Source organism: Pleuronectes platessa, chromosome 21 (genome assembly GCF_947347685.1).
Source record: "Pleuronectes platessa chromosome 21, fPlePla1.1, whole genome shotgun sequence".
Taxonomy (NCBI): Eukaryota; Metazoa; Chordata; class Actinopteri; order Pleuronectiformes; family Pleuronectidae; genus Pleuronectes; species Pleuronectes platessa.
The window spans coordinates 3125959-3143965 of record NC_070646.1 but is presented as its reverse complement, the minus strand read 5'-3'; the positions used below and the strand labels follow the sequence as shown (position 1 = coordinate 3143965).

At 47.3% G+C, this 18007-nt stretch overlaps 1 protein-coding gene across 1 annotated transcript in view; it reads right to left on the bottom strand.

Moving 5' to 3' along the window:
- Nucleotides 1-18007, bottom strand: part of sdk2b (sidekick cell adhesion molecule 2b) — a 196894-nt gene that overhangs the window by 1612 nt on the left and 177275 nt on the right. Inside the window, exons 21-32 of the mRNA XM_053414337.1 lie at nt 17174-17306; nt 16683-16739; nt 15826-15927; nt 15504-15619; nt 14901-15087; nt 13402-13539; nt 12830-13039; nt 12625-12750; nt 11215-11379; nt 10970-11110; nt 9266-9404; nt 4576-4705 (exon numbers count right to left, since the gene is read on the bottom strand). Of these exons, the coding sequence (XP_053270312.1) occupies nt 4576-4705; nt 9266-9404; nt 10970-11110; nt 11215-11379; nt 12625-12750; nt 12830-13039; nt 13402-13539; nt 14901-15087; nt 15504-15619; nt 15826-15927; nt 16683-16739; nt 17174-17306 (1644 nt within the window). The remainder of the gene's footprint in view (nt 1-4575; nt 4706-9265; nt 9405-10969; nt 11111-11214; nt 11380-12624; nt 12751-12829; nt 13040-13401; nt 13540-14900; nt 15088-15503; nt 15620-15825; nt 15928-16682; nt 16740-17173; nt 17307-18007) is intronic.

The window sequence follows — 18007 nt, the reverse complement described above, 5'->3', positions numbered from 1 at the left end:
TCCTCATATGTTCCATCTTCTCATAAAGCAACTTGGCTGCGGCGGCTGCTCCTGCTGGCGTGAAGGAGACGCTCCAGTTCTCAGAGTGTTTGCTGCACGGCACATATGTGACACATATGGCGGTAGTCTCCGATTTCCCTCTGACACAACATGGTTCTCGTCTCCCTACACAAAGGCTTTTCTTTATTTCTTTAACATGTCAGCCGGGTTTATGAAGATCCAAACTGAAAAATGGCTGGGGTTGAATTAGAAGAGGGAACAGTCTTTTCTTTTTGATCCTCTCCTGATTCTAAACAAAGGAGAGGGACCCCCCCACCACACACACACACACACACACACACACACACACATATAAATGTACACATACACATCCCACCCCCTTCTTTCCCTAAAATTATCAAAGGCAGACATCCTGCACAGCGATATTTACCCTCAACATCCTGAAATCAATTAGGAAGAACGTGTTTTCTTTTGAGATTTGTTTATACATTGTTGTTCGACTCAATAAGGAAATCGGAGTTTGAGACGCATCACCAGTTGTGTGTGTGTGTGTGTGTGTGTGTGTGTGTTGTGTCCGTTCGTAATATTGTTTACCGGTTGTAAACACTTGAGGCCAACTGGTGTTGAAAAGCATTCCAATCATGCCGGTGTGTTTGGCAACACAACAACACCACAACAAGATCCATTCACATCGGGCCGACAAGACACACTGAGCCACTTCAAGTGGTATTACCTCACTCAGGAAGAATTAACACTGCACTGGGAGATGAAACACCGCTCTAATTGTGAGTGTGTGTGTGTGTGAGAGTGTGTGTGTGTGTGTGTGTGTGTGTGTGTGAGGTAGCGACACAGATGAAGTGTTGACACAATGGATCGCGTCCTACTCCTGTGCTGTCGCTGCTCGGCCGTGAAGTGTGAGCACCAGATGTTCTGAGGCTTCAAATGTTCCAGATACACGAACACACCACGCTGTGCAATCTGCCCTCCTCTTGCTCTGGTTTCATCACCAGACTTAAACCGAAAAAATCTCAAGGATCCGACTGAGGAACCGCGAGTGGAGGGAGACACGGCAGGTGAAGTGGCTCCTTACTTAAACTCATTACAAGCTAATTACTGGAGCAGCATTCTGTGAGAGAACCAGGCCTCGGGCATGAGATGCAGCATCGCACCTCGGCCTCCAGGGAGCCACCATGTTGTTTATGTGCGACAGACATATGCCAGCCTGCCACTGTCAATTATTAAACATTTTTTCCGTCATTATGATGTTAAATTAAGCAGAGAAATCCATCTAATTAACTGGTGAGGCCTCTTGACAGTCGTTTATTTTGTCATTAGCATAATGCAGTTGCCCCGTGTTCCTGTTTACAGTCGCACAAATCACAAGATAAAGAAACAATGTGAGCGACAATAAAAAACAGGAGGGAAAATGGAGGCGTATCAAAATGACTATTTAGAGATAAATGGTTGTTATGAGGCAAATCGGCAGATGTTCAGAAGATCTATCTCAAGGAACTTTGACCTTTGACCTCGACATCTGCTGTCATCTTAGAGGGCGTTTAAGATAAACATCTTTTCCACTTATGGTTAAATCAGTTTGATTAAGCTCCTTTAAAATTCACCGACTCTTCAAACGCCTTGTGAATAAATTTGAATTTCCCTTTTCCCGTGGTTTATATAACAGCACAGGACCGACAGAGAGATCTCCCCTCCCCCCCCCGCAAAAAAACACGGATGCATAACCCAATACCACAGAGTGGGTCAGCCCTTTGTCCTATGGTTATGGATTATTTCAAAGAGGAGGGGGTTGTCTATGTCACTCTCATTGATGAAGTGAACACAGCAGGGGTTCCCGGGGGAGAGAGAGACAATAACAGTGTATGTGGGGTTGGATTGGAGGGGGATTATAAAGTCCAGACATTCTCAGTAAACACACATTTGTTTGTTTTTAGATTTATTTCCCTGCGGATGATAAAATAGGAGTGGGGCGGTTTGTGTGTCTGGCTGCGTCGAGGCGGGGGTCCAGACCTCCTGAGCAACTCCAATCCCCTGTTGCAACCATAATGTACACATGTTGATCCATCAGAGCAGTTTGTAATCAAAGGGATTTGGGCTTTTGATCGTTTTCGGGGACTGGATGACTCACTTTTAAAAGAGATGGAAGCATATGTATATTTTCTCCTTTAATGTGTCATCTGTCTGTAGTTTGAGTTTGAGTCTAGTTTTTTTTCATCTTCCTTTTTTTTTTGCCGCCACCCTGAATTCTACACAAGTCATCAAACTAGGAAGAATAATATCTAATTTATTTGGCTGCATAATGCTCCTTTATTTTTGGATTATGACATCATGTTTGTCACGAGAGACAATCCAAACATCACAGCCGATACTCCGAGTTGAACCCCGGCCAAAACAAGCAACAGCAGCCCAGAAAGAGAGAGAGAGAGAGAGAGTGAGAGAGTGAGAGAGAGAGAGAGAGAGAGAGAGAGAGAGAGAGAGAGAGAGAGAAAAAGCATTTTCATTTCTCTCCCACGGAATCAGAGCAGAGAAAAACCATCTCATCTACAATCCATCTCTGACACAGATGTGATCATCTGTCTTCGGCCCTAAATGAAACAAAGACATGTCCACGGAGACAACCTTCGGAAATTAGAAAGCCTTCACACTAAAGGGGGAAAAATACACCCCCATCAATAGGCCTCCACCTGCAGGGGGAGTGGAGCGGTGACGGTGTTGCCGAAGTCAATGTTAGTTTCCTCCAAATCCCCTCTCGAGGAGCACAATAGTCAACTTATACCTGCTGGCGGAGGCCCCGGGGATTAAAGAGGACAGACGGCACAATGTCAAACTGATAGCTCCGAGTTATCCGCTCAATAAAACTTCAAAGAACATTCCAGGATTTTTCCAAAGCACCATTGGGTGCAGATACGGTGGCCTGTCAGGGGCACGGCAGCGCAGCCCGGGCATAACAGGCGGCACTTTGTGTGTTTTTTTCCCCCTCATCCCATCAAAGCTCACGTCAGGCCCTTGGATGTGTAGCGTGGCAGCGAGGCAGGCGTCACTGCATCAGGGCCGCGCTCCACAATGCACAAGTGTGAAAGGTAGATCTGCCCGACAGCCGATGACATGTCGAAATGCTTCATTTGAGGTTCTTGTTATCACGTCGCGAAAGGTCCTGTCCGGAGCGATTCATCCTAGAGAGATTTTCATTTGATCTGTAAATAGGATTTGGGTCTTGGAAAAGTTCGGGTGGGGAGAGACGTCTGGCTGCGTGCGGTGTTCACACCGGGGACGGGTTTGATGTTCCCCAAAGAAAAATGGGGGAAGTTCCCAGAAGGTAAGGATTTTCCTACATGAGAGGAAAACACTGAAGGAAGAGAATTCAGGATGACTTCACCGCCCCCGATGCCTTTTCATGTGACACGGGGGGGCCCCGCGAAATGGTTTCACCCAAACAGCAGAGAACCGGGGGGGTGGGGGCGGGTGGCGACGTAAACAAGAAACAGAAACAACATCGAGGGAAGAAACAATTCAGATCAAAGCACAAGGGGCGGGGGGGGGGAACCCCACAGGAAAAAAAAGACATAAAACTTAAATCAGACATCATGGTGGGTGGCACGCAGACTGATCGATGGAGGAAAACAAGAGAGACACACAATTCATCAAGTACAATCACTCAAAAGGGCAAAAGGAGTTTGACTCGACACATGACAAACACAAGTGAGGCTTTCTAGGAATGGCTGTTATTTATCTGTCGGTCCTGATCATAAATTTACTTAATTATATAAACATGCAACGACATGACATTCTCACAAAAGAAGTGGAGCCAAATCGTCTCGGCCGCCCCCTGGTGGCTGGCTGCAGCATAGGTCTCACTGATGTATTTTCACAAATTTTCTTGTAAGTATTGTTTTAATCAGAATTGAGATTCTGGCTCCAATTGACGGCAGATTTTGTATAACAGCAGGAAGTGGAGATGCACGTCCATCACAGTGTCCTCTAATAACTACAATATATATTTTTTGCTAGTCACGATGCTAATGAGGGTAAAAAGAAGCCGATACAGTCTCCTAGAGGAGCTGAGTCTGACCTTACTCACAGATGATCCAGGAGGAAAGCTGGATAAGCTTCCTGGACGGAGCGGCGACTTCCCTGAGCTCTAAAGTAAATTCTGCACGGTTCCTCTGCCCTCAGCCTCTTACATGACAAGTGCTGTGGCCGGGAGCTCAGGTGGATGTTTGCAGAGCGACATGGTCTAGAAGCTGCTTTGCCACCAGCGAGCAGAGTCATTTATCTGTCCTATCTCCACGTGCGGCACTGTGGCACTGTGGCCGGACCGCACGACCTCTGCGGGTCGGATGCATTCAGGTGGATGACAAAGGGAAACCACATGGACAGTATGGACGCACACAAAACACAACACAGCTGACGATGCAAAGCTGAATTCCTGAGGAATTCAAGGTGATGGCTGTGTGCACACAGAGACGGTACAAACATTTACAGCAGACACACACACACAACGCAGACACACACCGTGGACAGTTTAACACACAGTACAGGAGAGTGTTGTGGGTACTGCACCTGTGAGTCAGAGATCTCAGAGGGCTTCTCCGTCAGGCTGCTGCTCTCTGCAGGGATCAGGTCGTTGTACTTTGTGCTGACGTCTTCGTCCGAGTAGTTCAGACTGCCTGGACTGGGCCTGGGGGGAGACCTGGGGAGAGGACAGAGGAGGTGAGGAGGATTCAGTTGGTTGCTCCATAGAAGCCATAGAAGATGAGCCAATTTAAAGGAAAATTATGGTTTATTAGAATTTATTTTCATCAGTGATAGTAACCAGGAGCTCATCAGGCGTGTGTCGTGGCAGCAACCGAGTATTTCAGCTTCAAAATATTCTGTGTGTCCCCCGAGAAACATGTGACGCCGAAACACAACATTTTAATCTTCAAATGATTCACTATGATAAACAAAGCTCATACCGTGCAGACACATAAGTCAAACTACTGTAGTGCAAACCTCCAACAGCCCAGTCAGACTTTACACATCCAAGTCTTCAACCAAATCTGTAACATTATGAAGCCTCTGGCAGAAAGTGATCGTAGAATTTAAGTCAGTTCCCACAAACATGTCGTTATCAGTCGTGTTGCTGCCTCATCACACTGACCTGTATCGATGTTGTCTCTCTCCTAAATCTCAGGAATCACCTCGCTGAGCACAATTCTATCACAACAAACACGATCGACGGCCAAAATTACCTCAATTGTCATGATTCTCTTTTTAAAAAACCCTCGGGCCATCTCTCATCGAATTCAGATAGACTACAATGAGGCAGATTGTGATTAAAAATAAACAGGTAGCTACGCAACAACTCGGCGTCTATAACGTGTGAGACTGAGCAGCCGGCTCTTCCTCTCGGGTTCACACGTATCTCTGTCTGTGCGTGTGGGAGAGAGGCTCGATGAGAATCATGGGACACTCATGAGACGGCTGCCTGCTCTCGGTCTCCGCTGGAACGAATAATTCCCCCGATTCACTCCTCACTGTGGGCTGTGGAATGTCTAACCACTGGGCCCTTGTGACTAAATTATAAATTGAACTGTTTGCCGTGCTCAAGGAGCCATTAGACAAATGTGCAGCCTGCAGGATTTTTATGTTATCCGAGGCAAAGTGAACAGTCAGTGGCCGTGCTGCGACGACCAAGTGTGTCATTCAGGTGGAGGTTTGAAGAGTGCAAGCGGAGGGAGGACGTTAAGCGGCAGCGGGCGGTGAGGACGGGGTCGAGGAGACGTGTGGAGTGAGAGTGAAAGCTGAGAGGAGGAAGGAATGAGGAAAAAACGAGGGCAGACTATAATAGGAATTACCGGGGGGAAAAAACAATTCCTAAAATGGCGCGTTCTTGCGAGGGGTTTTCTCTGAGTCAATATGAGAGTGGGAAAAAAACAAAAATCTCTCTCACAGCCTATAAGCTCCTTCGTACTTTCCAGTGTCCCCGCTCCTGCTAAACAAACACCCATCTGTTTCTGCTGATTGGTGCTGGTTTGGCCCGAGACTACTGGGACGTGCTGACTCCTGTTGACTTTCCAGGCCGCGGTGTCGGGCCGGCAGTCCGTGCCAGCGCGGCGGCGGCTGCTTGCAGAGCACACACAGCCGCTGTGCTCGTCATGAAACCACATTTGCATAAGTCTTTTTTTTCCGAATAAACACATTGTGAAGGCATTTCAGAAATGTTGCGGGTAAATTCGAGCAATGTTCATGAGGAGGGGCGATGCTTTGACTGGACAAAATGGACAAAACCTCCACAGGGAAATCACAAACCAAGCTGTAATTCAATTACCCACCGATGAGTTATAATAAACCAGATTAGAGTTAATTAATTTGAGTGGTACGTGCACAACAGAGAGCCACTTGAATGCAAGCGACAGTTGTTCCTGCTGCAGCTCATTTGAGTGATATCTCTCGAGTGTGTGCGAGCACTGTGCAATGATCCGAGTTCTGTTGTCAAGAATGGAAGAATTAAAACTCCTCTGTGCAGAAATTCCCAGGAGTTCTTTCCACCGCAGCCTTTAAACGACATGACATCGGCAAACAGAGAGCACACGAGAGAAAGACGCCACCCTGAATTGTTATAAACATGGAGGAAGCTCGGCCCACTTTCAGACGTTCTCCTTGACCCTCTCGCTCGCCGTCAATATCGAAGTGAGGTGTAAATTATTTATCGGCTCTCGCGCTCGCACCGAGAAGAGTCCACTTAATCCTCTCACTGCAAAAACTCAGTCGGCAGCGTGTCGGGTAAGAAATGAGAGCCACGGGGTGAAATCAAATCTGCCCCCGTTCTCTACTCGTTATCCAGCTCTCCTCTCGCTGCCGCCGCCTGTAGGGACTCATTAACACGTCTGAAGTGTTCCAGAGCTTTGTCACTCAAGAGCGTTTAAAACCATGTTAATCTACGCCGAGCTACCTCACAGAGACCCTTTTAAAATGCAAACTAGTGTGTCAAAGTAGGTTTATGGAAAACATCTGAAAGAGAAAGATACAAAGCCACACAGGAGCGATGCTGTTAATCCTTCCCTCTGAATCACACCAGCGTTTTAAACATTGATCTCCAGCAGGAGCCTCGGGCCCCAAACACATTTGCACTCATGTGATTGATTCCAAGAAGGAGTGCATGTGTTCTCAGAGGCCAAGTTCAGACCTGGTTTAAGAAATATATCCCGAGGACAGTTCTAAATTCGTAATTTCACACTATTAGAATGCATCCAGCATGCATCTCCAGTAACTGCTCGGGATGGGATCTCACTTCCTCGCTTGATGTGCAAATAGATGAGAGAATTCCCCAGGATCCTGCAAAGTTTGTACTCATTTGGATTAAAAAGTGAATCGACATGTGGCAGTTTATATTGTGTGTGGATAATCTAATGTCCTGGGGGCTGAGAAGTGTAAGAAACAAACGGAAGCAGGTCCTTCAGTGTGGCCCAGGACCCAGTTACGTTCACACTAATGGGACCACATGCGTCCCAGACCACCTCCCAATGCGGTCTGAGTGATGTAGGTGGGTGTGCAGTATCCTCCAGTTCTCAGTCAGGCTCCACCCCCCCCTGCTTCTCCAAATATGGTTACATCTGGTTCCCAAAAACCAAGATGGCGCCAGAAGAAATGCCAAACACGAGGCTTCAAAACAGCAGCTCACAAACCAATGGGTGAGCTTCCACATGTGCATGTATCAGGATCTGTGCATCAGAGGCGTAAGTGAAGAGTTACCATTGCAATTCTTCAAGCCATTTGATTTACTGGGCTAAAAAAGGCATATTGACAGTTTAAATAGTCACTGATTAAGTTGTCGCTCACAGAAAGTGAACTCCACAGATCAGATTCCCCCCCCCCACCCCCCCCCCTGCACTTCAGCCCTCGTGTTAAACTCTGAGCAAACAATCTCCACATGGAGAAAATCTCCATCCAAAATTCAACCCGTAAACTGCATTAGCTGTGTGACACAGCTCTGAATTACAATGACTACAGTGGGATTAAGAGTGTGTTTGATTTCGGATCCCGGTACCAGGCCGAGGACTCCGTCCTGTCTCTGGTGTTCTGAGACCGGAGATCAAGATGCTGCATTAATCTATAATCGGCGGCTCAGGTGTTGGGAATCTGAGCTCCAGCGCTGCGGGCTGACTTGAAAGAGCGGATTCCGAAAGTACATCTGTACATTCTTTCACTCCCCCCCCCCCCCCCTCCAAGCTGGAGACATAATGGGAAGCTGCCCTGGAAGCTCCTCAAAGACCCCAGACCTGCTTTGATCTGTCCTCAAGGTCACACTCACATGCACGAAGGCAGACACACAAACAAACGGATCATATCCTCGCACACAAACCCAGACTGCACTCAGTAGAGCACACGACTCAACAACAGTCCCCTCGTGAAACCACAATTAAAATCGAGATTTGGTCCCGTAAACATCCCGGACTTGTTTCATCAAGATCCAGGTATTCCTCCCTGAGTAATAATAAAAAAAAAAAACGCCCTATCTCCTAATGCTAAACACAGCGATGAAAGATTCCTGGATCAGCAGCAGAATGTAATGTCTTCTTCCTTAACCCACATCTCATCTTTCCACCGAGTTTCACGGTGATCCGTCAAGCAGTTTTTTGCATATCCTGCAAACAAACAAGCAAACGCAACAAAAACATAACCTCCTCGGTGGAGGTAACACTGCTCCTTTCATAACACGGACACGCACACTCGTGCAAACACACGCCCCCACACAGAGAGGAGGATCATTCCTTTCAGGGAAACATCAGAGTGCACCTGTCACACGTCCACCGCAGAACGATATGATATCTGCTGAGGAACCTTTCAACCGTCTTCAACAACACGACCGCAGCCGTCCCTGAATCCAGAGCTCAGCCACAGAAACAGCTTCTAATAAAGCAAAGCGTCGAGTCTGATCCCAAATTGGACGTGTCCCTGCAAGCCCCCCCGAGCGCAGGTGTCGGTAAACAAGGCCGTGGTCTCAGCGTGTCCTACGGCTTCGGATTCACCGAGATGCAGACGATCATTAAAAAGAAAATCTGCCGTGAGTCTGGTTATACGCTGCTTTTTTTAAATAGCAGGAAGAGTGGACTGGATTCCTTTCTGTCTGCAGGAGGAGGAGGTTTTTCTTTTCTTTTCTAGATAGCTCAAAAATATTTTCAGGGCAAGAGGAAGAGTTTCCGTTGATAGTTCAACTCTTTCACCACATGGTTATTTAATGTAGACTTTTAAAAATCAATCCGCCGACCTGGTGTAGACGCCGTTCTTCCGGCAGAAGGAGTTCTTCACGGAGAGCCGGCGGTTGTTGAGCTCCAGAGCCGGGAAGCGTCCCTCGTCCAGGCTGACCATGTCTCCGTGGGTCAGGGCGTTGCAGTTGGAGTTGTTCCCTGGACAAACGTAGAGAGACACTGTGTGACCACAGGCCGGAGGGACACACGGGTTAGTGCGTGGATGAATGGAAGTGAGCGGTGACACAGGCAGTGAGACGAGTTAGTCAACACAGACGGATGGTAAATAGACGGATGAATAAATTGTAATGTATTCCTTTAAATAATAATAATAATTATTAGACTTCTAAAAGGTCAAACAGGTCCAGATTATCCTGCAAGAACTTGATGGTTTCAAGCAGTTGTTCATCATTTTGGGAAATGTGCTCATTTGCTCACAAAATATGTAGCTTGAAGCTGCCGCTGGTTAGCCTAGCTTAGCATAATCACTGGAAACAGGGGGTCCAGCTAGCCTGGGGTGTTAGTTATTGAGTCTTAAGCTATGAACTCCATTCTTAATCTTCATCAACATCTTAGCAGCTCTTCTTCCTCATGAGATAACGTGTGCTTTCATTATGCGTCATCAAAACGCCCACTTGCTCACTGTGCTTTTTTCCAGACATCTCCCTTCTGTTTTCTCACATGAGCTCACTGGGAGATTTTACTTTACTGGAAAATATCAGGAGCACCAGTTATCCCCCCCCCCCCCCCTTCCTTCCCAGTCTTTGTTAACCAGGAGTAAACCAGGTGCTGCCTGTAGCTTTATTTCAACAGATGAGAGAATGGTATCGACATTTCTCAAAACGTTGCATCTTATTCTGACTCAAGTCTCAACCATTACAGCTTTGTTTAGATTACTGGGTAAAAAATGACCTCACTGTATGAAAACTCATAGAAATGCACGTACAAAAAACACAATGATAAACAAGTGTAAACACTGTAGGGTGGATCACACATAGTGCAAATGGTGCAGAGCTTTCCATGCAGCAGGAGAACAGTGAGCGTGCCATGTTACAGGTTCAGAAAGTCTCTCCGTGATCCTGAGAGTTTCTGGGGTCCAGGACCTCCGTGGTTGCTGTCGGGCTACTCGAGGTCAATGGGTGGTTATGCAAATACCCAGAAAAATTTAAACCCCACTGGGTAGGTCCAGTGGCCCGGGCCAGATTCCTGGAGGGGGGGGATATGGAGGCTTTGAGAGAGTCTTTGTGTTGGAGTGAGAAGGAACCTCTTGTTTTTTTCTGTCAGTCAGAAAGATGGGCAGTGACCCGCAGGGACCCCCCCCCCCTCCTCCCCCCCTCCCTTCCCCTGCCTGGCAGCTGAACAGCTATTACAGAAGTGCTGAGCAAAGGGAAATACCCACTGATGTCAGAGCTGCACTGAATGGACAAGTATGCCCCCTGCTCCCGCTTCCCCACGGCGCTCCTCTTTCTTCTGCCACTCAGTCAATAATTAGTTTTATTCAGAATCAGAATATACCCCTTCTCAATAAACAGCTCAAGTTCACTTCTCCTGTATTCAATAACTGCAAATAACCAAAGTGTCTTTTTAAAGTGTTTCTCTTTCATAAGAAAAAGTAAACTCTTCAGATTCTTGACCCCGTCTGACATCAGTTAAAAAAAAAAAAGGTAGAATCCTTCTGTGATTGTAAACCGCTCCATTTAATTGTGAAATTGTGTGCAACTCACCGGATTCAGACTTCTTGGCATACTTCTTGCTCTGGCCCCGGATAATGAGGATGAAGACCAGCAGCAGGATGAAGATGAGCCCCACCAGCGCCACCACCACCAGGAACCACCACTCCTCGTAGAACGGCGCCACTTTTTGGGCTGGGACAAACAAACAACGGGGGGGGGGGGGGGGTAAATTTGCTGTTTGTTGAAGACATCTGCTTGTGATGTCTGAATCGATTGAATATTCACAAAAGGCTCACCGGATATAGAAGGGGAGGGCAGACTTGGAGCGCCGTAGCCATAGTCGTTCACTCCGATCACCCGGAAGTCGTAACTGACCCCTTGCTTCAGGAGGTCCATGTTGAATGTGTGCAGCGTCGCCTCCTTGGGGATGTCCTTGATTAAGATATCCCACAATCCCTCATCTGTGAATCGTAACTCAGGGTCAGAGGGAAGACAACGGAAGTCCCAAAAACATTTAAACAATTCCATTATATCTTTATTAACAGGTTGTTTGTTGGATGCAAGGCGCCGGTCTGCTTTGGCAGCTCCCAGGGGTAATTCATAATTCCCACAAATATAACACAATCCATCAATTTCACTGCTCCCGTAAAATTTACTGCCACCAAATCTACATCATAAATATTGGCGTGGCCATATTTCAAACTAAGCAATGTTAGATGGCTTCCTGCTCGCTTTGGAAACCCTGCCTGAGACCATTTATTACACAGCGCTGCTTGTAAAACATCAACGCGAGTTTGACTCTTTTAATGGGGCGAGGCAAACATAAACAAGCGGCACAGTTCATCAGTCATGTTGTTGAACTCTGGCAAAAGTTAGAAAAGCTGATGTAATTTGATCCGAGGACAAAAACAAGTCATCAATTTATACGAGGCTGCCGAGAGTTACGACGCTGGGCATATGCATCGGAGGAGATGGGGGAGGGGGGGGTATGGGTGTGTGGGGCTGGTTTAATCATATTTACTGTCCCCTGGACTTATTATATATCACCCAACAATCCTGACTAACGCTCCTTAAATATAGAACTAAGTACCCCCTTTCAGTTTTCACCCAAATGTCCTGGATCACATCCTCCCCCTGTGAGCCGCCTACCCATCCATCTCCCTCTTAACCCTGCCAGAGGGTGTCAATCACAACTGAAACCAGATGCCAATTTGCTCGACTGCAACACCTCGATCAATAGCCCGTTAAAAAACCAGGGAGCAGATGTGGACACCAAAGCATCTAAAGGCCTATTTATACTCGTGGTTATTCGGGAAACGGAAAGAAGCCTTCTGTCACTGCTCTTTGTTCATTTTCCCGGTATATGTGCAGAAACTAGGCATTACAATAGGAAGTCGTGATGCCTGGGGGGGGCAGGTTAGCCAATAGTTCAAGCGAGACCATCATAAGACATGAGGAAGAGATTTCAACAAGAACTCCAACGTGTTAAGGAAATGCCGTGTTTTGGTTTTCCTTGAGGAGGTACGTGATCACAAACTTCTCCACCGTTTGTCGTTGTCAGAAACTCTAGACTCTGTGCTGCCCTCTAGTGGATGTATCGCTTCACAACTTTCCAACCATGCCGACAACCATGACGGACGGTAGCATTGTTCTAAACGGACGTATCTGAAAATGTATGACTGTGATGGCCTTGACGAGGCACCTACCTGAAGGTCTGGCCTCGATGACGTAGCGTGAGATGGGAGAGCGTCCCGGGTCCCCACTGGTCCAGTGGATGGTCAGGGCTGAACCATAGCGTGTGATAAAGGGCTCTCCGGGCGGCCCAGGGGCTCCTGAGGGAAGAATCAAGCGTTTGAGTAAAGCATTTAAAACCAGTAATTAAAAGATATTTGAAACTTCTAGTGCCGCTACCTTCTCCGGGGCCCGTGGTGATGTTGGCCTCCACCTCTGGCCCGTAGATGAAGGTCTTGGCCCGGATGCGGAAGTTGTACGTGATGCCGTCGGCCAGGTCCCGGAGCTTCAACCAGAGGGGCCCGCTGCCCTTCACGTCCACCGTCACTGTCTTACTGACGCCTGGGGGGGAGGGGGAGTGAAGACAGTCGGCACAGGCCACTGAAGACTCTAGACAAACACAGCACATTTAGAGCAGGTGTAACACGGGCCGGGCAATGTGGGAACACACACAGACACACAAACAGACACACAGTAATGGGATTAGTAGAGGGAAACATGTTTGTATTGTGTAGTCACGTATTATTTGTGATGACAGAGTAAGTTTGCGATGACATATGAGCCGTTTAGGTCAAGGTGATGAATGCACACCACAAGACTTCAAATCAATCTAAACAAGTCAAATCCTGCACTGACATAATAAACATAATTTATCATCTTTATAGATCTTGTAGTGTGCATGGAGCTTTTTATTTTTAATAGAAGCAAGCAGCCACTTTAAGCAGAGTTGTTATGGTGGAGAAGGAGCTCACCATCGACGGGGGTGCAGGGCTCGTAGATCAGGCGGTAGCCCTCGATGATGCCGTTAGGGAAGGTGGGATCTCCCCAGGACACGTTGACCGAGGTGGTGGTCAGCTCACTGAAGTGGATGAAGCTGGGAGCACTGGGAGCTGGAAGACACAGGGGTCAAAGGTCAGTAAAGTAGGGTTAAGGGGAGATGGGGGTTTTCCAGGATCTTTATTGGAGGCAATCGGAAAGCCTGGAATAAAGATGAACCACGATTCAAGGATTTGACAAAGAGTTTTCTGTGTCCAAACCCAACCCGTCATGGAGCCAGTCAGACCAAACATCTGTACCACACATCTGGGCTACTGCTTTTATTCCCTAGATGTTTATTTTTGTGTTTAGCAAACTTGAAAGGAGTTTCACTTTCCCCCTCAGCAGAGTGTGTACCGGCACTTTGAAACGTCTCCTGCTGTCACTTTGCCGGCGGCAGCGTTCTAACTCAGTGCTATTGGCTAAATCGGTTGAGAGCAGTGAGTGTCCTCGTTCACCGATTGATTGATCTATCTCGATTAGGTCAACGCCACATTTTCTCTACACTGCATATACAGGTTGAAAGGCTAAGCGGCACATAACAATACTATCTGACCCAGGTCATTCTAATTCACCATCACAATGGCCGTCCTCAGCCTCCGGGGCCCGTTACACTTGACTGAGCTTGTGACACCGCTGTGCTCGGAACACTGTTTGCCCTGTTGTGTTTAAACTTGTCGAGCAGGAGCCGAGACGCTCGCACAAGACAATGTCTCTTTGTTTCCTCAAAAAGATGGGATGGCTGTTTCCATAGTGTCCCCCCTCCCTCCTCCCCTCCTCCCCCTTCCTGCTTGTCATCTGCCTCCTCCTCCTCCTCCTCCTCCTCCTCCTCCTCTTCTAACGACTCTGACCCGCGAGGGAAACCGAGACTCTGCAAACACTTTCCTTGTCTTGCTTTCTACTCGTCTGAGATGAAGAGCAAACTTGCACCAGAAAGAAAGAAAGAAAGAAAGAAAGAAAGATCAATGCATAAGAGGGAACGTTGGATTGGTGGTGTGTGCGGACGGAGCACGTCTCGAGACAGAGCGCTCGCTCACTGAATTTTGATTTTGTCTACTTTTCAGATAAAACAGGAGATTCAGCGAGCGGGTTCAGAGTGGGGTTTGCTGATTAGGAACTTATGCTCAGTGTGTGGTTGGGCTAACAGCGTTTGGCACGCTGACAGCAGCGATTAGCATCAACCAAAGTCTTTCCTCATGGTCGACTCATCCACTTTGAAGAAGGACACTCTCCAAACTAGCATCGGCACAGAAATATGACAAATGAACGAAACACGGGTGTTTGAGATCTGATTGATCTGCTTCAGTCGCCTCATTTGTTCTTTAGCTTGTCGTGTTCTTCTCAGGGCCTCTCCATCATATGCACTTTCTTCATAACTCGTTCCCCGGTGAGCAGATATGGTGCACGCTTATCTGCATCCAGCGGTTTGATCTACCTGCTTGCTGAGTGCGTCCCCTGGTCGGCGCGCTGCGGGGTCCGTCCCCGGCTGCATTGAAGGGGGCCACGCTGATCATGTAGGTGGTGTAACCCGTCAGGTTCTTCAGCTTCACTCCTCCCTCGGGCATGAACAGAGTCCGCAGCCGCTCCGTCTCGTTCTTGCGCTGGAACTCCCAGAAGTAAACCTACGAGGGATAACAGACGCATAACTAAACATCAACGTTTGCCCACAGACGCTGCTGCTGCTTTTATAAAACCCAGTCCCGTTTTCAAACTCCCTCAAGGGGGGGGGGAGCGCAATTTCATTTTATTCCCCATAAATGTTTTCGTGAGCAACAGAGGAACGATTTCATTGAGAGCCCCTGTGGAAAACAGCGTTAGCTCAAGCAGCAGAAATGTGCATTTAATGGTGATTACCATGAAATGCACGCGCTCTCTCGTGAGCCACAAACACATTCAAATATTCATGTAACGATAAAAGCAAAGAGCACAATAATCTTGCTTATTAAGAAGTGAGTGTATAAAAATGTGTTTCTCCTGGGCCCAATAAGACATTCGGAAATGGTGTGCTAGAGATTTAAATGAAAACTGTGTGTGGGACCTTGTAGCCTTGGATGTCTCCGTTCTGTGCGTCCACAGGGGGGGGGTCCCACGTCACGTCCAGCTGGGTGGCTGTCGCGGATTGGATGGCCACGTTCTGGGGCGGGGCTGTCGGCACTGTCAACACACACAAGCACACAGATAGCGTCACGACAAAACCTGAACACACTCACAAAAAAAGGCTCTGGGTTCTAAGAAAGACAAATTGCTTCTGGAATCTTAGCCTGAGATAATATAAACCCTGCCAGTAGCAGCAGCTGCATGGAAACGTCTCCTCACACTTGTGGTCGGACAGTTTTTGTGTTGACAGGAAGTGTACATACCTGCTTCTCCCACAAACACCTCCTGGGGGGGGCTGGTTGGCCCCTCGCCCACGGCGTTGTATACACTCATGCGTATCTCGTAGCGCTTGTGTTTACTCAACTCTGCAGAGGGAAACAAAAAAGGGACGCAAAGTTAGAAATAAGGGTTTTACAGCAACTTATGGATTGGACTTTTTAAACCTTTTATTTTCAGAACTTTCCTCCAGGAAGCACAAACACTCAGAGAAGCTGTTTTCAGAGGGAAACTGAAAGAAAGACGGGTCTGGACATTTTCTGGAGTTTGCTTTTCACATCTAAAGAGGTCAGATACATTCACAGCAACAGGAACATGTTTTTGTTTGAAGCACGATGGTGTCCACAGTTCAGTTCACGTCCTAAAGCAGCGCAAGAGTCACAAACTAGGACGTGGACACTTCTGCAGGAGAGTGAACACTGAGTTTCTAGTGGTCGGGCAAAGCTTTGGGGGATTTCTACTCCAAATATGCAAGGACATCGCAATTATGTGGCCGTAGACTGAGTGAGGTATGTACAGCCATCTGCTTTTGTCGTGCTCATCCAAATAAGCAGATTTGTGCGAAACCGAGGAAGGCTTGTTAAGTCAGTGTCCAAGAATGTGTGTGTACAAAGTGCCTCCATCGGCCTCGGGAGAAGTGTTTGTACCGAGTGAATGTGAATGTGTGCAGCCAAATGTCTCTGTGCTCCATACGCTGCCTTTCTCCTGCATCATTATCCAAAGCGGCTCAGTGCTGGAGACATATGGTGAAATACAAAGAAAGAAAGATTTTCTTTAAAGCTAATTAGTGTGTGTGTGTGTGTTAGAGAGAAAGAGAGAGAGAGAGAGAGATAACAACACTTACTGTCCAACTCGTACTGGAGCAGGGTTGAATCACTCAGATTCCGGATGCTGTAGGGGGCTGCGTTTGGAGAGGTAAAGATAGAAAGCCATAAAAATAAAGAAAAAGTAGTGGACACAGTGTTCTAATATTTTCATTGTCGAGCAGGGGCCTCGCTACTGTCGACAAAACCCACATAATCCCAGTGATGGCCCCTGAATGACTCCATGATTGTAAAATTACAGCCTAAGTTGCACAGCGCTGTACAAACAGAGAGGCTCCTGGGTAAACGTAATAATAGCCTGCTGCTGATAGCGGCTGATCACACACTGGGAAGCATCAGATCCAGCGGGGGGGGGGGTGGGGGGGAGATTTCTGGATACTGAATAAAGGTCTTTTGTGAAAGATTATCCTCTGACAGGAATAAACTCATATACCGCACATTTAGAAATGAAGTCCAGATACTGACAGTGGTTCCTAGATGTAAATGTTAAACAGGGGGGGGGGTTCCTCACCGGTGAGCTCCGCCCAGCTGGACATGCTGCTGATGGCGTGGGCGGAGTAACTCCTCAGGCGGTCGTACAGCAGCTCACGATAGCGAATCCGAAAGCCCAGAAGGATCCCGTTGATCTTCTCCTCAGAGGGGCGCTGTGATGGGGGGGGGGGGGGGGGGGGGGGAAGAGGAGTCACAGGAAGTAGTTAGAGGTCAAACAACCAATGTTGTGTTTCCACCTTGTTTGTACGACAGAAGTTTAAACCACTGGATCGATTTCCTTCGTGGAAAGATGCATAATAATAATAATTCATGGGTCCCTATGATAGAAATCATTTAGAGAACTGATACGAGTGTTATTAAATTTGATATCCCCTCTACTGAGTGACGCTGCAGTTCAGTCTTCCTTCTATCAGATGAGATTATCTTTCCCTCTGATTTGCAGAATGTCATCCGTCCTTTATCTCATCTCCATTTTTCACTATTGCAACTATTCAGGCTTGAGGCCAAAAATCCCTTTCACGCCTTCTGCCTGTACAGAAGTTCAGCTGCTCTGCTTCAGACTGACACAAGGAGACCAGATTACATCAGCTCCGGTCTCAGCCTCACTTCACTGGTCACCATTTATTTTAAGAATTGATTTCACTGATTACTTTTAAAGCACTTCATGGCTTATCACCCAGCTACGTTGCTGAAGGGATCCTCCCCTTATGAAGGAGGCTTCGTTCAGAGAGGTGAACGAGCTCTGAGAATCTGAGGCTTCTAGAATCAGTGACTATTAAAATCAATTCTTAAAACACATATTTATATTTAAGGGTTATTATTTGGCGTCTATCTTCATGATGGGATTCCAATG